Below are 25,606 nucleotides of genomic sequence, written 5' to 3'. Positions count from 1 at the left end.
AAACGTTTTAAGCGCTTTGATTCATATCGCCATAACTACTTGTTTGTAAAGACATCTTGATTTGTTTTCTTGATATAAGTATCGTTGAATAAAGTTACAAGACAATATAGAGTTTGCGAGACACGGCCTGTACATGTATGTGTTAACTGAACACGTACTTGTAAAAGTTGATTTAAAAGTGGTTTGTGAAATTCTAGTGGATTTTACTCCGGTATGCATATAAATCACTGTCCTCGTGGTATCGATTATTTTATTCTTAAAGTATATTATGTGCACATACCTGACGTAGCGCACAGATCATATGGCCCATTGTGGTAAGAGTATGTTGTTCACTTTAAATAGTGTACAAAACAAACATAAAAGACAGTTTTGGTGCATTTCTTTAGTAGATTATTGATGTAAGAAATGTGAGAAATGAGCCGGAATCTGTCCCAGGCATATGACCTCAACAGGGCGCACCATTTCAAATGCACAAACACTATAATTGTTGTTGTTGTTCTTCTTGTTGTTGTTGATTGTCGATGACCTGCTGTTGGCATACCACATAATGTATTAACCACAATGTTCATAACATAAATTAACGCGTACAAGCACATATATTGTACTATATTTAATAACTACACGATATGAGCCTCACCTGTTTTTCCGACTCCTTGCCTTTAAGGGGAGTGATGATCCTCTCACAGTAGCTTCCCTCCAACAGAACAACGCCGAGTGGACGGCTCGTATTCTCGTTCTCAAAATAGAACATGAGGTTCTGGTACAACACGAAGTACCGTTGTTGCCATTTGCCGGTGTCTGAACTCTTCTTGTATAAAAATCCTGCATTTGTGTTTTCCCGACGGGCTTTGCCTACTAGATAGATGAGCTGATTCTCATTAAAGCGAATGTTCTTTTGCATTTTTTCCAGTTTCATGTGGTTACCATGGTAACGGGTATTGTGTTGACGTAGTCAAAGCTATCGATTACGTCATATTTTTCAAAATTCTTGCCGCTCTTCTCCCTCAGGAAATTTGAATTCGGCATATGTGCTAAAATGGAACATAAAAGTAAGATGAGCTTTACACCAGAGTAAATAACAAGAACACCATTCCAGTAATTATGTAGGGGACCATCGTTCGTTTCACAGTAGGATATTGTCATCTTACATTGAAACAAACGCTTTTTTCATTTTATTTTATGCTAAAAGAAATATCAAAATGATAATTAATTTACATATAATTAGAAAAATTTAGCCCAATGTTAGCGAAATGACTTCATTGATGTTTCAACCAAGCACTGTAAACAGTTGTTTATTACAGTGAAACGGGCTAAATGGGTAAATCAGTGGAATTATATTTCGAAATACTAATCGTTCCAAACGATGAGTTTATTAGAATATAATCCACCCTTTTTTAAAAAACCACCAAAAAGCATGAAATAAGGGAAAGTTATTTAAAAGAAAGGAAAACCTAGTTCACAACGTTGATTGCTATCGTCATATATGGTTCTGAAAATATTTAATCATACATTAACATGAGCTTCCATTTGGCTTTTATATCTATTTCTTTTTCTTATTTAAAAACATGGCCTGTAGAAAACAAAGTGTAGACAAAATGTTGCGTATGCAGGATTTAAGTCCTTTATTGCAATTAAAAGAGATAAAAACATCACGCTTTATTTTATAGCTGCATTCTACAAATCCTGTATTACCCGCATAGAAATAGTATATCATAACGTAGTCATACGTTGTATCGTAAATAAATAAATAACCATTGAATGTGTTGTTTTAAATTTCCGTTACACTGTTTATTAATATAATTCATTCAAGATACAACTGTAAAGCATCTTTTATCACGCAAGGTACCACCATTTCTCTGCTATCGTTGTCTTATTTCATTTTAGAGAAAAGAAATGGGGAAAATTGGAAGTCCCCTAGAGCATTTAACAACAATTTAATTCGTTTTAATTCAATATTTAGAACAATTTTGCTCAGAAAGTTTTGGTCCTGATTAAAATTATCAAAATAAAACCATTCTAAGAACACTGCAAGGAGAGAAATAAGGCAATTTATTGTTTGTTTTTTAGTACGTTAGAAGAAATTTAACAGTGTAAGAGAAATGTTCTCAGTGACATCAGGTAAGGATGCGAATGTCTCTGTTTTTCTATGTTTCTCTATTACTATCTGTACATCAATGACTGTAATGTCAAATGTCAGAACACCAAATCTCAGAATGAATTTCAAATGAATGGACCACTGAGAATGGTCCTAGCCAGACGCTCTGAAATAATAGTTGAGTCCTACCGCAATTGATAAATTAAACGTTGAAAGACTGGGACCCGACATAGTCACAGTAAACAAGCATCCATATCTGTCTCGGGTGCTGTGAAAGTCAGTGTCATTTATCAGAAGAACGCTCCTACAATCTGGACAAGAAGTGTCCAACATCATAAAAAAGCATGAACATTGTGTAAATCGAGCAGTAAATTAACGGTCACTCTGACCTCTGGCCCGACTCAGCACGTACCGGGAACCGAAACCGCGTTCTACTTCAACAGGCTAATTAGCCAAGCTGAACAGTAATCAGCTAATCATGGCGACAAGTGCGCACCATATTTACTAGCTGTATGAGCATGGCGGACCCGGCACCAACGATAGCCCCGACCTTTGCAGAAAGCCCACTTATATCAACAAATTCGAATGCGTATTGCGAAAACCAACTCCCTCACGAACGGACTTTTGTTACTGACAATATAACTAAATTGTCATTTATAATGAATATCACCGACTTTGGATGAAATAAAGGTGAGTTAAGTTGAGTCACAACATACAAGTAAGGCGTGGCTTAGCAATATTTGTATCCAATGTCAAGACGGTCAGAGGTCATGCGGCGTGTTTCGGCCTATTTCGGCATATACAAAGTAAAACGTGGCTTATCAGTACTTGCATCAAATAACAAGGCGGTCTGATGTCACGTGGCGTGTTTGAGCCTGTTTTTAACATGCTTCTTCATCAATTCTTAGTGACCCATCAGAAATAATTGCTTTCAATTTTACATTGTTTTCATAACTTCGTTAAACGCACAAGGACAAAATGTGAAGATGAAGGTATCAGAAGAAATTAAAACATAGCGCTTGCACTTTTCTTCGAACATTTAAAAACATTTATATCTTAAAATCTGACATTTTATTTGATACAATATTTTAGATATAAATCCACCAAAAATCCTTTACAAGTTGTATGTATCAAAATATGATAAAGTATAGCAAAGAATTGGAAATAATAAGTTCATTTTAATAATAACAACATAATAAAACAACAATGCAAACTCCCATTCCAAGCATGATTTAAGATGTCTTAATATTTATGTAAAAGTTATTTAATGTACCGGTGTTTTTTTTTCTCCGAAAGCAACCATGAAGCCCCAGTACACGCATAGGGACACATTGTAGTCTCCATCAGGAACATCTTTGTTTTCAAAGGACATTATTCCAAGTTCATTTTGTAAATGTGGTCAAATTGAATCAACTGAAAACAATTTCTTTCACTGCATGATCTATCACCAGCACAGACGCATCCTTCTTCAAATAAACAACTAAGTCAACCTATCACAATCCAAACCTACGTATTTGGATTGTACAAACCGATCCATTACGAGCCATGTTCACAAACTCATATCATCCACATGGAGATTATCTTGAAGCTGTACTCTTCTCCCCAAATAAGATGTACCATAATTAATACAGCTGTTTTATTTAATCGAAAAGTTCTTAGGAAGGATACCGTGTTAAATTTAAAAGAAAGGTGCAGAAATCGCGTATTTCTACCTTATGGGACGATAGTTGATCACTGTAATTTGTCAGGAACCACCAGTCATATAATATATGTGCGTTTTCAATTAATCAACCAATGACGAAAGAACAACAAATCATGAAAATTGTGGTCTTCAAAGACGATATTTGAGCAAATATCAACATTTGCTGAAGGGTTCCAGCTTTTAGTATCTTAGTTTTAACGCTCCTTATGATTTGCCACACTTTATTTCGGCATATTCTAAAAGGGCATTTTACAAAAAATTGAGCAGATACCTATCACTTAACAACATCGATGCTATATTCCGCCCACATATCTGCCTCATTAGCATAAAGTGAGTCATTGGAACAATTTGGAATTTCGTTGGTATTTCCTTAACATTTCTTTTTAACAGAACATGGTGTGGACCTCGGGAATTTATCAGACATTATATGAGACTCTATCATAGTTATATACTCACTTTTATTGTTTTCTTATTGATATATTTTTAATTTGTAGTGGCACTGAGGCTTTAAATTCACGGTTACAATCTTGTAATCAGTAATAAATAATTTCCAAAAATGCATTATTTAGTAAGCATTTAAAGGTTTGTCACTCAAAATGTATGTTTGTTATACATGTGTATGTATCGATTTTAAATCCGAGTGCCACTTTAATTTATTCGAGGCCTACTCCGTATCCCCTTGATTTCGAGTCAAGACCATTTCACACACCGATGCTATCATAGTTCTTCTATCAGTCAATAATACACAAGATATTCCCAGTGTTTCACCTCTAACTACCAATCAACATCGAAAGCGACTCTATTACAGTTTCTAATGCAGTTTATTATTACCATATTTTAAATATGTACACTAATAATACCATGTAACGTAGTTTACACAATTTTTGCAATGCCATTTTCGATATGATATAATTGTATTTATACTGTAAACACTATTTATTGCAACATTTATATATTTCTTATGAAAGGAGAAAGAAAATATTAGCTTTCAGTTATCTCCTCAATCCTTACGATGAGTCATGTATGGTATGTGTTTCATTATCGTCATGAAATAAATATTGTTTAAACTGAATTATTTTGTTCCTTATCTACATATTCTGGAAGTAAAACGGATACTTCTTATTCTACTACTGTTTTGGTGAATATCAAAGTCTAACTTCTCTTCGACATAGCACACTACCTTTACATCAGGTGTTCGAACTGATTGAATATCTCCCAGAAAATCCCACAATAGAATTCTCTGTGTCATGTGTATTGAAATTAGTGACACTAGCTACGTCTGAATATTATAAAAAAGGAGACTGATTCATTCAGTAAACTTCTGCATAAATAATAGTAAAATCGATTTGCACCGTAACTGTTTTGTTGATCCAATTATCAGATAATTTGCCATCCGACGGAATTGAACATTTCATACCATCGAGTAACTCAGTTTGCCCTGCATTGATCAGCTTAGACAATGCAACTGCAAGAGTATCGTGACATGAAAGGCATTGTAAGTTCAAGAGTTTCGTGACAATAAAGACCAGGTAACTGCATTGCTAGACTCCGACCTCGCATTGCAAGAGTATTGTGACAATAAAGGCCTTGCAACTGCATTGCTAGACTCCGACCTCGCATTGCAAGAGTATTGTGACAATAAAGGCCTTGCAACTGCATTGCTAGACTCCGACCTCGCATTGCAAGAGTATTGTGACAAAAAGGCCTTGCAACTGCATTGCTAGACTCCGACCTCGCATTGCAAGAGTATCGTGACAATAAAGGCCTTGCAACTGCATTGCTAGACTCCGACCTCGCATTGCAAGAGTATCGTGACAATAAAGGCCTTGCAACTGCAATGCTAGACTCCGACCTCGCATTGCAAGAGTATTGTGACAATAAAGGCCTTGCAACTGCATTGCTAGACTCCGACCTCGCATTGCAAGAGTATCGAGACAATAAAGGCCTTGCAACTGCATTGCTAGACTCCGACTTCGCATTGCAATAGTATTGTGACAATAAAGGCCTTGCAACTGCATTGCTAGGCTCCTATTTCGCATTTTAAGAGTATCGTGACAATAAAGGCCTTGCAACTGCATTGCTAGACTCCGACCTCGCATTGCAAGAGTATCGTGACAATAAAGGCCTTGGAACTGCATTGCTAGACTCCGACCTCGCATTGCAAGAGTATTGTGACAATAAAGGCCTTGCAACTGCATTGCTAGAGTCCGACCTCGCATTGCAAGAGTATTGTGACAATAAAGGCCTTGCAACTGCATTGCTAGACTCCGACCTCGCATTGCAAGAGTATCGTGACAATAAAGGCCTAGCAACTGCATTGCTAGACTCCGACCTCGCATTGCAAGAGTATTGTGAGAATAAAGGCCTTGCAACTGCAATACTAGGCTCCGACTTCGCATTGCAAGTGTGTCGAGACAATAAAGGCCTTGCCACTGCAATGCTATGCTCCGACCTCGAATAGCAAGAGTATCGAGACAATAAAGGCATTGCCACTGCAATGCTAGGCTCCGCCCTCGCATATCAAGAGTATATAGACTATTGAGGCATTGTAACTGCATTGCTAGGCTCCGACCTCGCAACGCAAGAGTTTCGTGACGATATTGGCCTTGCAACTGCATTGCTAGGCTCCGATCTCGCAATGCAAGAGCATCGAAACTATAATGGCCTTGCAACTGCATTGTCAGGCTCTGACTTTGCATTGCAAGAGTGTCGTGACAATAATGGCATTGGATCTGCATTGCTAGGCTCCAACTCTTTATCGCAAGAGTATCGTGACAATAATGGCCTTGCAACTGCATTGCAAGGCTCCGACTTTGCATTGCAAGAGTATCGTGACAATAAAGGACTTGCGACTGCATTGCAAGGCTCCGATTTCGCATTGCAAGAGTATCGTGACTATAATGGCATTGCAACTGTATTGATAGGGTCCGACTTCGCATTGCGAGAGTATCGTGACAATAAAGGCCTTGGAACTGCATTGCTAGGCTACGATCTCGCATTGCAAGAGTATCGTACCAATAAAGGCCTTGCAACTGCATTGCTAGGCTCCGACTGCATTTATGGGCTCTGGTGTCGACAATGCCAGAGTATCGTGACGATAAATTCCTCGCAACTGTAATGCTAGTCACCGATCTCGCCATTGCATGTGTACCGTGACCATAAAGGCATCGCAATTGCATTGCTAGGCTCCGATCTCGCATTGCAAGAGTATCGTGACAATAAAGGCCTTGCAACTGCATTGCTAGACTCCGACCTTACATTGCAAGAGTATCGTAACTTTAATTGCCTTGCAACTGCAATGCTAGGCTCCGACCTCGCATGACATTAGTATCGTGACAATAAAGGTCTTGGAACTGCATTGCTAGGCTACGATCTCGCGATTGCATGTGTACCGTGACGATAAAGGCCTCGCAACTGCAATGCTAGGCTCCGATCTCGCCATTGCATGTGTACCGTGACCAAAAAGGCATCGCAACTGTAATGCTAGGCTCCGATCTCTTCATTGCATGTGTACCGTGACCATAAAGGCATCGCAACTGTAATGCTAGGCTCCGATCTCGCCATTGCATGTGTACCGTGACGATAAAGGCATCGCAACTGTAATGCTAGGCTCCGATCTCTCCATTGCATGTGTACCGTGACTATAAAGGCATTGCAACTGTAATGCTAGGCTCCGATCTCGCCATTGCATGTGTACCGTGACTATAAAGGCATCGCAACTGCAATGCTAGGCTCCGATCTCTCCATTGCATGTGTACCGTGACTATAAAGGCATCGCAACTGTAATGCTAGGCTCCGATCTCTCCATTGCATGTGTACCGTGACTATAAAGGCATCGCAACTGTAATGCTAGGCTCCGATCTCGCCATTGCATGTGTAACGTGACCATAAAGGCATCGCAACTGTAATGCTAGGCTCCGATCTCTCCATTGCATGTGTACCGTGACTATAAAGGCATCGCAACTGTAATGCTAGGCTCCGATCTCTCCATTGCATGTGTACCGTGACTATAAAGGCATCGCAACTGTAATGCTAGGCTCCGATCTCGCCATTGCATGTGTACCGTGACCATAAAGGCATCGCAACTGCAATGCTAGGCTCCGATCTCGCCATTGTATGTGTACCGTGACGATAAAGGCCTCGCAACTGCAATGCTAGGCTCCGATCTCTCCATTGCATGTGTACCGTGACTATAAAGGCATCGCAACTGTAATGCTAGTCACCGATCTCGCCATTGCATGTGTACCGTGACCATAAAGGCATCGCAACTGTAATGCTAGGCTCCGATCTCTCCATTGCATGTGTACCGTGACTATAAAGGCATCGCAACTGTAATGCTAGTCACCGATCTCGCCATTGCATGTGTACCGTGACCATAAAGGCATCGCAACTGCAATGCTAGGCTCCGATCTCTCCATTGCATGTGTACCGTGACTATAAAGGCATCGCAACTGTAATGCTAGTCACCGATCTCGCCATTGCATGTGTACCGTGACGATAAAGGCATCGCAACTGTAATGCTAGTCACCGATCTCGCCATTGCATGTGTACCGTGACTATAAAGGCATCGCAACTGCAATGCTAGGCTCCGATCTCGCCATTGCATGTGTACCGTAACTATAAAGGCATCGCAACTGTAATGCTAGTCACCGATCTCTCCATTGCATGTGTACCGTGACTATAAAGGCATCGCAACTGCAATGCTAGGCTCCGATCTCGCCATTGCATGTGTACCGTAACTATAAAGGCATCGCAACTGCAATGCTAGGATCCCATCTCGCCATTGCATGTGTATCGTGACCATAAAGGCATTGCAACTGCAATGCTAGGCTCCGATCTCTCCATTGCATGTGTACCGTGACTATAAAGGCATCGCAACTGTAATGCTAGGCTCCGATCTCTCCATTGCATGTGTACCGTGACTATAAAGGCATTGCAACTGCAATGCTAGGCTCCGATCTCTCCATTGCATGTGTACCGTGACTATAAAGGCATTGCAACTGCAATGCTAGGCTCCGATCTCTCCATTGCATGTGTACCGTGACTATAAAGGCATCGCAACTGTAATGCTAGGCTCCGATCTCTCCTTTGCATGTGTACCGTGACTATAAAGGCCTCGCAACTGCAATGCTAGGCTCCGATCTCGCCATTGCATGTGTACCGTGACTATAAAGGCATTGCAACTGCAATGCTAGGCTCCGATCTCTCCATTGCATGTGTACCGTGACTATAAAGGCATCGCAACTGCAATGCTAGGCTCCGATCTCTCCATTGCATGTGTACCGTGACTATAAAGGCATCGCAACTGCAATGCTAGGCTACGTAATGCTAGGCTCCGATCTCGGCATTGCTTGAGTACCGTGACTATAAATGCATCGCAACTCCATTGATTAGCTCTTGGGTCGACAATGCAAGAGTACCGTTACAGTCAATTCCATGCAACTTTACTGCTTGGCTCTGACGTCGTAATTGCAAGCGTGCCGTGACTATTAAGGCTTTGCAATTGCAGTGCTATGCTCTTACATCGCCATTATAAATGTCTTGGTATCAATTAGTTCTAACCAAATTGGTTACATGCTTTATTTTACCTGAATATATTTTCACGTCATAATATATACAAGTTTGCTTATCTTTAAACAAGACTTTAAGCTGTACACAATGATAAGTTCGTATAATATTTTCCCATAAAGGATGTATGAACACACATTGTTGCCATGACGACGTATTTTATTACTGTGAAAGGATGTGTTTTATTACTTCTGATCACCCTAAATTTTAAAATCTCGTAAATGAATCTGGGAAAATTGCACAATCTGAAGTGTTGAAATATTTATATTCAGGGTGTACACATTTATATATATAATCACATATATATGCATTGAGTGTACACAAATGATCCCAGAAGTATTTGCTGAATGTAGCTGTAAACTGCATCTTCAGAAAGCATTCTCGTTTGATACATTTGCGTGTGCAAATGAAGTGCATGTGGGGAAATACTAGATACTTATTTTGCAAGAGGCCTTGAATTTTTAGTTTTAGAGGCTTTTAAGAGTGGAACAGCTTGGGGACAGTAATGCATTAGATGAATCCAATTTATTACCTTGTCGGCACGAGGGAATCGTTCCCAATATTTTTCCAGTAGTGTAAGATTAAAAAAGCCACCAATTAGTTTTGCGGTGGCCGTTCTATATTCCGGCATGCAGATAAAAGTAGTTCAGGATTATATCGATCCGCAGGGTTTGTTAAGCTGATCAAGCTTCAGTAATCTGTGAGGAGCACACTCTGCAAAGGAATAACATGTCTCTGTTTATTTCATAAGCTTAAAGATATTTTTATTTTTATGTTTTTCAGGACAACTGTTGATGGAAGGCACCAACCAGCATGTTATGTAATAATGTCGTGAATATTTGTAACGTCATAATAAATAAACGGGGTGAGAGTGGTCTAGTCTCCTCGACCAGAAAGGAGTTTACCACGAAAACGGACTCGAGAGGGATTCAACTCGGCTTTAAGCTGTCTTCACTTTCGTGCTCAAATAAAATGGTTTTAATTTAAATGGTTTCAAAGACATACAATATGTATTTATAAAATTTGCTGTTTGTTTTTCTGTAAAATAAGGCTTCATACCAGGCATCGGTTTAGCTTGAACATGTTTTTGATATTGTATCATATTCACATTTGCGTTTGCCTCATGGCAAAACAATAGCAACTTTCCATTTTAAAGATGCTACACTGCATATGTCTTTTATGTGGTTATATCTAGATAGAAATGCTTTATATTAAAGGCGAATCGATACGTCGTTATTTACTCTGCCATTAGCTCGATTGGTAATTGCAGAGACATATCCTCTAAATGGTAATTTTCAATAACCTTGGTGATACAATTTCATATCAATACTTTCCAATGCTGATATACCGCATTGTTAACGGGCCTAGCGTGATGTTTACAGAAAAATAACAAGGAAGTATCAGCGGAAACAATCAATCGCCGGTTAGTTTATTGCGTTTCGCTGGTTTAAAGCGGTGTCTATTCAAACACCTGCGCCACAGATCCGGATGCAAAATTATTGCACATGGTTTTGCGAAACCTATACAATGAATAAAAGAAATGAACACTGACAAGTGTGTACATGTTTTTCTCCTAACTGTTAAGTGTAATCATGTTTCCTTGCTAAGAAGTAAGTACATGTTTCCCTGCGAACTAAGAAGAGTGTACATGTTTCTCTGTGAACTTAAAAGAGTGTACATGTTTCACTGCTAACTGAGAAGTGTGTACATGTTTTTCTGCGAACTAAGAAGAGTGTACATGTTTCCCTGCTAAATGAGAAGTGTGTACATGTTACCCAGCAAATTAAGAAGAGTGTACATGTTTCCCTGCTAAAAGAGAAGTGTGTACATGATTTTCTGCGAACTAAGAAGAGTGTACATGTTTCCCAGCTAACTGCGAAGTGTGTACATGTTTCACTGCTAACTTATACGTGTGTATATGTTTCCCTGCTAATTGAGGAGTACATGTAACCAAGCAATCTAAGCAGAGTGTATAAATGTTTCCCTACTAACTGAGAAATGTGCACACGTTTCACTGCTAACTGATACGTGTGTACATGTTCCCCTGCTAACTAAGGAGTGTGTACATGTTTCCCTGCTAATTGAGGAGTGTGCATATGTTTCTTTGTACATATAACTAAGCGATCTAAGAATAGTGTATACGTTTCCCTGCTAACTGAGAAGTGCGTACAAGTTTCGCTGCTCACTGAGAAGTGTGTACATGTTTCCTTGCTAACTAATACGTGTGTACATGCTTCCCTGCTTACTAAGAAGTGTGCACATTTTCCCCTGCTAACTAATACGTGTGTACATGCTTCCCTGCTAGCTGAGTAGTGTGCACATGTTTACCTGCTTACTAAGAAGTGTGCACATGTTTCCCTGCTAACTAATAAGTGTGTTCATGCTTCCCTGCTGACTGAGAAGTTTGTATATCTTTCCCTGCTAACTGAGAAGTGTGTACATGTTACTGATAACTGAGAAGTGTGCACATGTTTTCTTGCTAACTAATACGTGTGTACATGCTTCCCTGCTAGCTGAGTAGTGTGCGCATGTTTCCCTGCTAGCTGAGTAGTGTGCACATGTTTCCCTGCTTACTAATACGTGTGTACAAGTTCACCTGCTGACTAATACGTGTGTACATGTTTCCCTGCTAACTAATAAGTGTGTACATGCTTCCCCGCTAACTGAGAAATGTGTACATGTCACTGATAACTGGTAAGTGTGCATATGTTTTCCTGCTTTCTAAGAAGTGTGTATATGTTTCCCTGCTAACTAAGAAGTGTATACATGTTTCCCTGCTAACTGAGAAGTGTATACATGTTTCCCTGCTAACTGAAAAGTGTGCACTTGTTTCCTTGCTGACTTATAAGTGTGTTCATGTTTCCCTGCTTACTGAGAAGTGTGTACATGTTCCCCTGCTCACTGAGAAGTGGGTATATGTTTCTTTGATATCTGATACGTGTGTACATGCTGCCCTGCTAAATGAGATATGTGCACATGCTTCCCTGCTTACTGAGAAGAGTGCACATGTTTCCCTGCTAAATGAAGTGTGCACAAGTTTCCTTGCTGACTAATACGTATGTACATGTTGTCTACTGAGAAATGTGCACATGTTTCCCTGCTAAAAGAAAAGAGTGTACATGTTTCCTTACTAACTAAAACGTGTGTCCATGTTTCCCTGCTTACTGAGAAGTGTGCAAATGTTTCCCTGCTAAATGAGAAATGTGCACACGCTTCCCTGCCAACTAATACGTGTGCACATGCTTCACAGCTAGCTGAGAAGTGTGCACATCTTCCACTGCTTACTGAGAAGTGTACATATGTTTCCTTGCTGACAAATACGTTTGTACATCTTCCCCTGCTGCTTATTGAGAAGTGTGCACATGTTCCCCTGCTAACTTATACGTGTGTATATGTTTCCCTGCTTACCGAGAAGTGTGAACATGTTCCTTTGCTGACAAATACGTGTGTACAAGTTTCCATGCTTACTTTGAACTATGCAGATGTTTCCTTGCTAACAAATACACTTGTACATGTTCCCCTGCTAACTGAGAAGTGTGCACATGTTTTCCTGCTTACTGGTAAGTGTGTACATGTTCCCCTGCTAACTGAGTAGTGTGTACATGTTCCACTGCTGCTTACCGAGAAGTGTGCACATGTTTCCTTGCTGACTAATACGTGTGTACATGTTCCCCTGCTTACTGAGGAGTGTGCACATGTTTTCTTGCTTACTTAGAAGTGTGCAGATGTTTCCTTGCTAACTAATACTTGTGTACATGTTCGCCTGCTAACTGAGAAGTGTGCACATGTTTTCCTGCTTACTGGGAAGTGTGTACATGTTCCCCTGCTAACTGAGTTGTGTGTACATGTTTCCCTTCTTCCTGAGAAGTGTGTACATTTTCCCTGTTTACTGAGAAGTGTGCACATGTCTCCTGCTAACTAAAACGTGTGTACATGTTTCCCTGCTAATTGACGAATGTGCACATATTCCCCTGCTTACTTTAAAATGTGCAAATGTATTCTTGCTTACTAAAACGTGTGTACATGTTTCCATGCTAATTGAGAAGTGTACACATGTTTCCCTGCTAACTAATACGTATGTACCTGTTTCTTCGCTAACTGAGAAGTGTGCACATGTTTTCCTGCTAACTAATACGTGAGTACATGTTTCCATGCTAATTGAGAAGTGTGCACATGTTTCACTGCTAACTGAGAAGTGTGCACATGTTTCCCTGTTAACTAATACGTGTGTACATGCTTCCCTGCTAGTTGAGGATAATTGAGGAGTGTGCACATGTTTCCCTGCTTACTTAGACGTGTGTTCATGTAACCCAGCGATCTGAGAAGTGTGCAGATGTTTTCTTGAAATCTTATACGTGTCTACATGTTTCCCTGCTTACTGAGAAGTGTGTACATGCTTCCCTGCTTACTGAGAAGTTTTTATATGCTTCCCTGCTTACTGAGCAGTGTGTACATGTTTCCTTGCTAACTAATAGTGTGTTCATGTTCCCTGCTAACTGATAAGTGTGCACATGTTTCCCTGCTTACTGAGAAGTGTGTACATGTTACCCTGCTAAATGAGAAATGTGTACATGTGTCCCTGCTAAACAGGAAATGTGCACTTGTTTCCCTGCTCACTGAGAAGTGTGTATAGAACCGAACAGAACACAAGTTTATTTCCACACATAACATCACACATGTATACATGAATGAAGTAGACTATGATAGTCCATGATCATTTCTATTATTTGACACTTGTTTGGCACATATAACCCAGTGATCTGAAAAGAGTGTATATGTTTCCCTGCTAACTGAGAAGTGTGCACATAATTCCCTGCTAAATGAGAAATGGGCACATGTTTCCCTGCTAACTGAGAAGTGTTTGCATGTTCCCCTGCTAACTGAAAGTGTACACATGTTTTCCTGCTTACTGGGAAGTGTGTACATGTTCCCCTGCTAACTGAAAGTGTACACATGTTTTCCTGCTTACTGGTTAGTGTGTACATGTTCCCTGCTAACTGAAAGTGTACACATGTTCCCCTGCTAATAGAGTAGTGTGTACATGTTCCCCTGCTGCTTACTGAGAAGTGTGTACATGTTTCCTGGCTGACTAATACGTGTGTACATGTTCCACTGCTGCTTACTGAGAAGTGTGCACATGTTTCCTTGCTGACTAATACGTGTGTACATCTTCCCCTGCTTATTGAGAAGTGTGCACATGTTTCCTTGCTGACTAATACGTGTGTACATGTTTCCCTGCTTACTTAGAAATGTGCAGATGTTTCCTTGCTATCTTATACGTGTGCACATGTTCCCCTGCTTATTGAGAAGTGTGCACATGTTTCCTTACTGACTAATTCGTGTGTACATGTTTCCCCGCTTACTGAGAAGTGTGTACATGTTTTCTTGCTAACTAATACGTGTGTACATGTTCCCTGCTAACTGAGAAGTGTGCAAATGTTTCCCTGCTTACTGAGAAGTGTGTACATGTTACCCTGCTAACTGAGAAATGTGTACACGTGTCCCTGCTAAACTAGAAATGTGCACTTGTTTCCCTTTCACTGATAAATGTGTATAGAACAGAACAGAAAACAAGTTTATTTCCACACATAACATCACACATATATACATCAATGAAGTAGACTATGGTAGTCCATGATCATTTCCGTTATTTAACACTTGTTTGGCACATGTAACCCAGTGATCTAATAAGAGTGTATATGTTTCCCTGCTTACTGAGAAGTGTGCACATAATTCCCTACTAAATGAGAAATGTGCACATGTTTCCCTGATAACTGAGAAGTGTGCACATATTTCCTTGCTAACTAATACGTGTGTACATGTTTTCCTGCTTATTGAGACGTGTGTTACATGTTTCAATGCTTACTTAAAAGTGTGCACATGTTTCCCTGCTTCCTGAGAAGTGTGTACATGTTTCCCTGCTGACTGAAAAGAGTGCACATGTTTTCCTGCTTAATAAGAAGTGTAGACATGTTTTCCTGCTAACTGAGAAGTTTTTCTGCTCACTGTTTGCACATGTGTCCATGGCGTGTGTACCTTTTCTACTAAGACGTATGTACTTGTTTCCCTCGTCAAAAATGAAGTGAACATGTTCCCTGCCAAATAAGAAGTGTATAGATGTCTTCCTGCTAATTGAGATAGGTTTTTGTTGAAAGATCTGTTAGAACATCAATGCCACTAATAACTGTAAAAACATACTGGGGACAAATGAAATTCCCTGTGGATAACTCTCGTCAAAGTCGTTGGAATGACCACAAGTGGAGTTCTGCCATGTGCTGTATCCCCGCCCCAAACCAAAACACTGCCAACGCTCGCTTGAAAACCGACATTGTATGACATAGGCGTTCCTAAAACGTTCTTCAGAACGCCGATTCGCCATAGCATGACCGGCACTACTATCCAAATGAAACATAGATTTATCAGAGAACGTAACTCCTGGTCAGTCATTTCGAATTAACGTAGACCTGCTGACACGAAGCTTACCGCGTTCATTGGTGATATTGACGTTAAGAGGCCAAATTGCAGGACGTTGGGACCTTATATCATGCTCGCGAAAACGATCGCGTATGGTTCTAGGACTTCTAAGTGTAAAACGACGAAAGTTCATTGCAGCGACGGTTGCCGTCTGAAACCGATTTGTGGGATGCGAAAGTCAGGTCTAGACGTCCTTACGTATCAAGTCATTGTCCGAAGCGTGCCCGGTCATAGGTATTAACATTGTGCCGGCCACGATTTCATAACGCGTTTATCGTATTCTTATAAACACCAATATGTTGTGCAAAAACGCTTCGAGCCACGCAAGCTTACATCATCTTCACAGTTATATCGAGATCGTTTTCACTGAATCTGAGCATATCCGTTTCAAAGAAAAGGCGAAAAAACATAATTTCTTTGTCCCTAAAGGCTATATAAAATATGTATGTATGTATTTCTTTAGACCTTGCGGTCAAGGATAACCCGTGAAAGTGCAAGCACTAATTTCCAACGCAGTCCTTTGTTTTTTCTGAAGGGTCAGCACGCGGAAGAGACAGTCCGGGTTCCATACCCTAGCTCTTTTTCGAAGAGACCCCTTGGCTCTTTTACGTACTCGGTGTAAAGCACCGATACACGGGGTACAACTTTTCTGGGTTAAACAAGTGCTTTTCCAAGCACTACCCTTTAAATGCCGAGCGCCAGGCAAGGGAGCTACTTGTACCAACTTTAAACGTCTTTCGGTATGACGCGGCCAGGGATCGAACCCCCGACCTCCCGCTCCGAAGGGCGGAGGCTTTAACTACTAGGTCACGGAGACGCATTCGCAAAATTAAAATAGTGATAAGCACAAACATGTGAATGTTTCAAACCACACTAAAAGCGACTGAGCCTCATAGACGTGAAAATCACGTACAATGCACCAAACAAGTCATGAGTTAATTTATTTAAGATCAGCAAGCAACACCCTTTCAAAGGATACCAAAATTATGTTATTTCACCAGTCATCAAATTTTAACACTATAGTCTGGGTTCCAAGGCAGAAAAATGTGAAAAATAAGGAAATTTACTGCACCCCTCTGCTATACAAAATAATTTGGTATCAAATTGTAGGTTAAAGTCTGTTGATTATAAAAAGTGCGTTTGGCCACTTGGCGGCTCTTGCGAAAAGGAAATATCCAAGATGGCGCCCAAGATGGCCGCCATTAATTGCCATTTCAGTAAAAATACTATGTTCGAATATAGCTATTTTCATTAAATAAATAAGAAAAAATATTCACATGGATATTACTTTTCTCATAATGTACTTCAAATTGACATATAACCTTAAATAAGTCAAGGTCATTGTCAAGGTCATTTTCAAGGTCAAATTATAAAAAATGCCCTAAAATTCTATTTTTCCCGTTCACTTTTCTTCTTTTTTAATTCATTTATGTTAAGTGTGTGTCAAAAAGTGCTGGCAGAATTGTAAATTGTATGTTCCTTCATTTAAAACAATATTTTAGGATATAGCTTCTATATTTTTTGAAATCGCCAAAGGTTCATACTATAAAAGAATGCCAAAGGTGGTCGCAAGATTGCTATTGCTGTAAGAGTCTTATAGCAAACTGTGCTAGTGTTACTCTGAAAGTCTAATTGCATGGCTTGTATCTATTAAATTGTATGCTTTATGTTGACATATCCATCTGACCTCTCCCATGTCAAGTTTAAGCTTATTTCAGCCATTTCAAGGTCATGGTCATTTCAAGGTCAAGATATGCAAAATAACTCAAAATATTTTTTTTTCTATATACTTTTTTCCATTTTCATTTCAATTTACATTTAGTATGTGTCTAAAGGCGTAGACAGAATTGTAAATTATATGTTCCCTTATTTAAAACAATTGTTTAGGGTATAACTTTTTTTATTTTTTGAAACCGCCACCACCAATGATCATACCGTTAGAGTGTGCCAATTAAAGGTGATCGCAAGATTGTTTTGCTGAACGAGTCTTATGGCAAGTTGTGCTAGTGTAACAGTCAATTAATATGTATATCTTAATTCATGGCATGTATCAATTTCATACTGTGCTTCATGTTGACATACTTATCTGATTGCTTCAAGGTCAAGGTCAGTTCAAGGTCAAAATATATTGAAACACAAACAGAGAATATTGTTATTTTCGCCTTTTTATTTTTTAAATTTTGTTAATTAATTCGTGTTTGCAGAAAAGTAATTGATAGTTTTCTCTATTTTGATCTCTGTTTAGTTACTTTTCAGTGAAATGTTTTAAAGATGATATGGAGACAACTAGGTGTCGTCCTTGTACATGTTACCCAAGGCAGTTACAACAATTTGTTGATTCCAAGAGATTTCATTATTAGTACATTGTAACTGTTTCATTTTTAAACAATATGCATACGAATAGATGTTAACTATTTTATAAAGTAGTTCACATTGAAATACAAAATTAAGCTTTTCAAAATCAAAGTCAAACTCATTTGAATGTCAAAATGCAAATATGTTCAATTTCGACGTTGTTATTATTTAATTTATTGATATTTTGGTTAAATTTGATCTAAAAACGTCTATACATTACCAAAATCACCAAGCAGTTTTAACCATATAGTTAATATATTTCCCATATTAAAAGTCAAGTCAACCAGAAAATGTCCCTTCTTGAGCCAATTTAAACATGCTACTTGACATATATTTTTATGAGTCCCATGTAAGCACATCCAGCCTTTTCAAGTCCATCAAATGTTTTGCCAACTTAATGTATTGATATCATAATCCAAAATCAGTTCATTCTAGGTATAATACCTGCTAAGCAGGCCATAAAGTGTTTATATATATAAGCCTACTGAATGCCCGACACCCCATTATGGCTCATTTTGTGCCCTTCTAAGCGTCAAAAAAAGAATCCACATGACACAAAAGGTCCCCAACAGCCCTCTGAATGATTGCAATAAAGCCCATTTTGTACCTTTCTTACTACAGAAGGGTTCGTCAAGAGCTCAAAAATCATTATTATGGTAACAGACAAACGCTTTCATTATCAAATAAACACATACGGGCTCTACGAAAGCCAAGCCAGTGGTCATTCAACCGCTTTTGGGCTGTAACCTAACCCAATCTTCCAGACCATCATCACACTATGGCTGTTCGCAAGTCCACTTTGTGTCCAATAAACTTTTTCATTTCTGATATCTGCCAAATATAGACCGTATATAGCCAATCGAGTGTCAAGTGATCCATAAAGTTGCCATAATCAAGCCCATGTAGGTTCTATACGAGCCGAAACAGTACCAGTACCAGTGTACAGTCAAGCATATCAATAGGTTAAAACTCGATAGGTCTATAATTAAGTAGGTTCAATTATCTATCAAGTCAATTGTGACTACAATAATGCTTATTTAGAGCCAAACATACCCATGTGTAGCTCTAATTAAGCCTACTAAGTGTCAAATAGACCACATTTGGCAACCATTAAGCCCGTTTAGATCCAAACAAACCCATGTGAAGCTCTAAATAAGCTTACACAATACCCATTAGACCACATTTTGGCAAATATGAAGCCAGTTTAGATAAAAACAAACCCATGTGCAGCACTTAGTAAGCTTGACCAGCGTGAAATAGACTCCATTTTGGAAACCATAAAGCCCGTATAGATCCAAGCAAACCCATTTGAAGCTTTAAATAAGCATACACCGTGCTCTTAAGACCACATTTTGGAAACCATTAAGCCCATTTAGATAAAACCAAACCCATGTTCAGCTCTAAGTAAGCCTACTTAGTGTCAAATAGACCACATTTAGAAACCATTAAGCCCATTCAGAACCAATCACACCCATGTGAAGCTCTCATTCAACCTACTCAGTGTCATAAAAATACACATTTGGCAACCATTAAGTCTATTTAGAGCCAAACAAAACCATGTGCAGCTCTAAATAAGCTTAACCGGTACCCATTAGACCACATTTTGGCAAATATGTGCAGCACTGAGTAAGCATTCTCAGTGTCAAATAGACCACATTTTGGAAACCATAGAGCCCATTTAGATCCAAACAAACCCATGTGAAGCTCTAAGTAAGCATACACAATGCCCTTAAGACAACATTTTCGGAACGATATAGTATATTTAGAGCAAAACAAACCCAAGCAAGACAATAACAGGAGATTCATATTTATATGATATGATATATTTGTCCAATGAAATCCGAAGTTTGTTCTTCGTTTTAAATTAACTTGTATATCCTTTAAGTTTTTTTCGTATTTGACTAGTTTCCATTCATTCCACATTTTTATTCAAAACATTCGACCACCTTTCAATTAAAAACTGCTTTCTCTTTACACATTAGTATAAATTAAATAAAATGAAGTAGAAATACAGAATTTGGCAATATTTTTTAACCAAACTGAACTTGAAATATCTTCAAAACGATAAAACTAGTATATAGATTGGCAATCTCTAAGAGTAAGGTATGTATTAGTGTATCATAAACCTTATATATATTTCAATAATTAGTGTAAATGGTGACCAATTTGTTGTCAAGGAAAAATGTCATTAAATATCATGTATATAAGTGAATTGGTTATTTTATTTACTTGACTCAAGTTACTCTATGGTTAGGATCCGCCTACTGGTTACCGTTCAGATTTCGGAGTTATTTTATAGACGAAAACAAAGAAAACACTCAAACAAGGTACAATTTTGTGTTATGACCTTATAATAACCATTATATGTAATTTTTAAGCATATTATGAAATAGAAACACTGCTTGTATTTAGATTAAAGACAGAGGTATATAGTAAAAAATTTAACTGGAAAACTTAATGGTAACGCCAATTTCTGCACTTTCATTATGCAACGTGTACTGCTATGGCACCAAAATGTTTTTAGAAACTCTGACACTGTTCTCTGAAAACTGACCTAATATTGATATATATTCATGATATTTAGTTCTGCAATCACACGTTGTAAATGAACATGCAATAGTAAACTTTAAAAAGAGAAGAAAATAGACAATAGACTTAATATCTTAAAGATACAAAAATTTTGCGTATTTGTATTTTGACCTTGAAATGAACTTGACCTTGACATTGAAGAGATCATTCACGCATGGTAACATGAAACACATTATGAAATAGATGCATTCCATGCATTTAGATATACTATTGACTAAGACTTAGAGTGTAAAACTTGCACAATTTGCCTTATTATTAAGACTCTTACAGCAATATCAACACTTTTGGCACTCTGTGATAGTATTAAATCTGCACCTATTCAACAAAATCGAAACCTTTACGTAATTAATATGTTTAAAATGAAGGACGATACAAATTGCAGTTCTGCGGCCTCTTTTTGACACAAACTACACATAAATTTAAAATAAATCAACAATATTGCAAGAAAAAAATCAATTTTTCGGGTACATTTTATTATTTGACCTTGACAAAAAATGACCTTGACCTTGAAGTAGTTAAGGCTGTATGTCAATTTGAAGAACATTATGAGAGGAGACATATCCACGAGAATGTTTCTCCATATATTCAAACATTACATTTTTACCGAATTAGCAATTTATAATAGCCATCTGTTTTTATCATTTTTTGCTTATTCTGAATAGTGACTGTTTGTACGCCATTTTGAATATCTCCATGGAAACAGCATATAGGGTGCATTCAAAATAAAATATTGAAAGAACATACATAGCAGTTCATTTTGGTATATATATAAGCTTGATACACACTATCATTTTTAAATAATAAAAGAAAGAAGCCAGTCCGATAGTGTATTTTTCTCAAAATTTACATTTTGACCTCTAAAATGACCTTGACCTTTAAAATATAAAAATGTAAATAAACTTGAATCTGAACAGTAGTGAGTGTATGTATATATTTAAAAGTGATTTGGTTTTAATATTTACTTTCAAAATATCTTATCAACCTATTATTTGATTATTTCTCATATTACAAATTTTGGCGGCCATTTTGAACGCCATCTTGAATTTAGCGAATTCGCAAGAGCCGCCATGTGGCCAAAGGCACTTTTCATAAACAATAGACATTCTCCTAACACAACATATAAAAATAATTTGTATAACATGTCGGACCCTTTTTTTCAAAAATGAGGACTTGGAACCCGGACTGCTATGGTCTGACAACTACCTCCTTTGTAAGAGCGGCATTAACATTGTTATAGATGTATATTGAATATCACCTGTGCTGGTTGCTCTACTGTTGAATGATAGAACAAACCAAACCTACAGCTGAAAGAATTCAAATACAAGTACAAAACAAGAAAGACCATTGATGCAAAGCATCAAAGGGCGCCGTAGTTTATGCATTTGTTATATGTTGAAAAACAAGGAATGTCAAGGCCAACAAGCATATTATGGTGCAACGAACCGCATCCATTAAATTCTCAAAATATTTGTAATATTCTGCTTGACAACATAGGCAAAAGCATTGAAATTGAAGAGTTTCAAGTTGAACATTTCATTAGGGGTGTGGTACATTAATGAACACGACAGAATTGGGGTACTTGTGCACTGTACCTTTTGCCATTGCCACCTATCCATATCCCAAGTTTTACCATAAGTAGTTTTAAAGTAATGCTCTGATCAAGAAAAAGCGGCAAAGGGCAATAATTATGTAATTAGCTGAAATACAGCTATAGTCAGTGTGCACTGCACTTCCTCTCGTTGTGCTGAATACCATTGAATGATGTTTAATGAAATTCCAAAAAAGTAGTTTTCTAGTTATGCTCCGGACAGGAAAAGGTACAAAGGGAATAACTCTTACAATACACTGAAATAGAGTTATTGTTCATGTACACTGCAGTTCTAATCATATAGGGGGAGGGGGCAACGTCACCATGCTGGAATGACAACTTGTAGGGAAGAATAAGTTTCCTCATTCATCATACAGAAGTGATAAAAAAAAATTAACAATATTTGTAGTACTTTAAGTAACATTATCATTTCGTCTGAAAGTTGCAAACATAAATAGAACATAATTATTGAACTGTTATATAAAAAGTGAACATTGTTTACTAGATGAAATGCATTTATAACATAACATGCCTTGTTTTAAGCTGTTTAATAATACTAAAATTTAATGTAAAATTGCATAAAAATCTGGTCAATGGAGTTATATTGTTAACTTCTTCATTTACATGGCAAAGAAGAGTTGAAAATGGATGTTTTTAGTTGATAATGATATTAACACAAAAACAGAATGTGTCTTATTGGACAATGGCAAATATTTCAAATATGATGAAAATAACGCATTCAAACTGAATATGTATCAGACTATGTATGAAAGAAATAAAACTGTTTCTATTTTTCACAAAGGTTTTGAAATACAACAATGCACATATAAGCATAAATAGGCCAAATATGCAAAAAAAATAATAGTAAACAATATGTGAAAGTGATACTGAACACTTAAAATAATTTCTTTGTGCATTAAATGAATATATACCAGAAAAGCAATACTAAATCAAGTATTTAGTATAATAACATGAAGAACACCCCTTTATGAATATCTTCATAACAAATCAGGGTACATGTAAACAATAATCATTTATATCATTAGTATCAAATGTGTCTAGTTTTTGTGTGTCTGTTCATTATCTTTAAATGAGCATCTTTAAAGTGAAACTCTTATTTGAAATCAATACATATAATTGTATTTATAACACACATCAAATTGACTGATAAAACAATAACTACTTACTAAATAATGCATTTACTGAAATATTGTTTACTGATAACAAGCTTGTGACCCTGTTTATAATAGCAGAAAGCATGACACATATTAAATGATTGGTGATTGCTTAAAGATTTACTGTGGTCTACTATAGTATCACAAGGCAAAAATACCATGTTTTATCATGTTCATTCTTAATAGCAAATTGAACTCAAGATCCTTAATTCATTAGAAACATTGTTGTTGACATCTATCAACCCGTTGTGACTGGTGAAACAGAAACAATCCTCGATCAATGAATATTAAAGTCATGAACAAACATCAATTGAACACAAGTTTGGTCAGAGGATATTTTGTTCATTATACTTAAACACATGCAAAGACATTGCATATCGACCCCATGAGGTATTGGACTCACAATAGTTGAAGTTTGAATGTCTAATAAACACATAAATAATACTGCTTGCAGTGCATGGGAGCATTCAATTCGTAGAGAAAAAATGTTGTAAAATGGCAACAACAAAATAATGTAAGACCTCCAAGAAAATTGGAAATTATGTTTGTTTTTTTCATCTGGAATATGGAACGCAATTAATTTCCTCATAAACTTAATCCGCAATTAATATAATTTAGCTCGTTAATTTCATAAAACAAAATGCATGTTCTTAATTCGTTTGCATATGTTGTTTGTAACTGGTCGTTGAGTACCTGAATTTTATTTATAGGGTACGTTTTTTTTGTAATTTTATTTGTTTCTCCGTTCGATGCTGAATCCGATTAAGCTTTTATTTTTAATTTTGCAATAACTGACACAGGGGACAAGTGTCAGGTTGATTTCTCATAAAGTGGTGCTAACCCCAAGAGAACCCGTCTCGCTGAACTTTCGAGGGCGGTTTACCCCAAGAGAACCCGTCTCGCTGAACGTTCCAGGGCGGTTAACCCCAACATTTATAACTGAAAATGTTTTGATGTATGTATGGTAAGTTTGTGCGTTTTTGTACGTCGTGTTTCTCTCGTTCAACGTATCTTAGGCACTTCCAGTGTGCGTATACCACGTGATTAATTATGTCATTTATGCTTCGTCGGAAGGCAACATTTTGCTTAAAATAATGACTTAAATCAAAGATTACTTTTCTTTTACTACACCATTTTAAATAAAACAAAGGGCAGTCTATGCCGCTTAAATAGCCCCGCCTTCGTTTTGTTGCCCAAGTTTGATAAGGTGATTAGTTTTACCAAACACTTCGACAAACCTGTTTTCAAAAAAAAATGTTTTGATAGTGCTCCGTCAGACGGCCGTATTTTGAAAAGGTTTGTTGAAGCGTTTTAAGAAACTAAACTCTCAATCAAACTTTTGTAAATGACCGAATGCGGTGCTCCGTAAGCGGCGTAGACTGCGCTATGTTTCAATAAAAATGGTGAAGAAATAGTGAAGTTATCTTTGTTTAAAGTCTTTATTCGAAGCAAAATATTGCCTTCCGACGTAGCATTTATGACGCAATTTATCACGTGGCATACACCCACTGACTTCTAAGCCTTGTAAGACCTTATTATTCCTATCATATTCTTCCCACCTGGGAAAAACAGGATCCTATTCTCCACAGCTGGGAAAATTAAGATCTCATTTGTCACACATTTCGAACATATATGTCACAGCTCCTGGGAAATTTGTGATCGAAGCCGGTTTTTTTATGTACCAAGAAGTCACATTCCTCACAGGTCAAAAATTGCATCATTTTTTTTTTAACAAAAAAGTAAATTTTACAACTGAGTGACATTTGTCACAGATTGTATCTCCAGTATTGCAGATATACTTACGGGTATTAGTGGTTTAAGAAGAAAAAGTATTGGTTCTTGTTGGCACCGTAATAGTTGGTGTATGCCTAGTAAAGGTAGATGGTATTGTGTTTGTTGTCGTGAGTTGTGTTGACATAGACAGATGTACTGGAAAAATTATTTCTAACGCTTTCAATGGCTAATTTCGGGTATTCAGTAAAGATAGTAAAGATAGTTCTGTTCCGAGCCTGCCTGATATGGTCGAGCATTTACGATAGTGTAACAATTCACCCTCGGGG

General features: G+C 37.7%; 1 protein-coding gene across 1 annotated transcript in view; it reads right to left on the bottom strand.

Annotated features, from left to right (window-relative positions):
- Positions 1–25,606, bottom strand: part of LOC128225995 (ras-specific guanine nucleotide-releasing factor 1-like) — a 139,322-nt gene that overhangs the window by 96,926 nt on the left and 16,790 nt on the right. Inside the window, exon 2 of the mRNA XM_052935888.1 lies at positions 638–1,031. Within this exon, the coding sequence (XP_052791848.1) occupies positions 638–916 (279 nt within the window). The 5' untranslated portion in view covers positions 917–1,031. The remainder of the gene's footprint in view (positions 1–637; positions 1,032–25,606) is intronic.

The sequence above is a fragment of the Mya arenaria genome, chromosome 3 (assembly GCF_026914265.1).
Source record: "Mya arenaria isolate MELC-2E11 chromosome 3, ASM2691426v1".
Classification (NCBI taxonomy): Eukaryota; Metazoa; Mollusca; class Bivalvia; order Myida; family Myidae; genus Mya; species Mya arenaria.
Note: the sequence above shows the minus strand (reverse complement) of the source record. Positions and strands in the feature narration are given on the sequence as shown.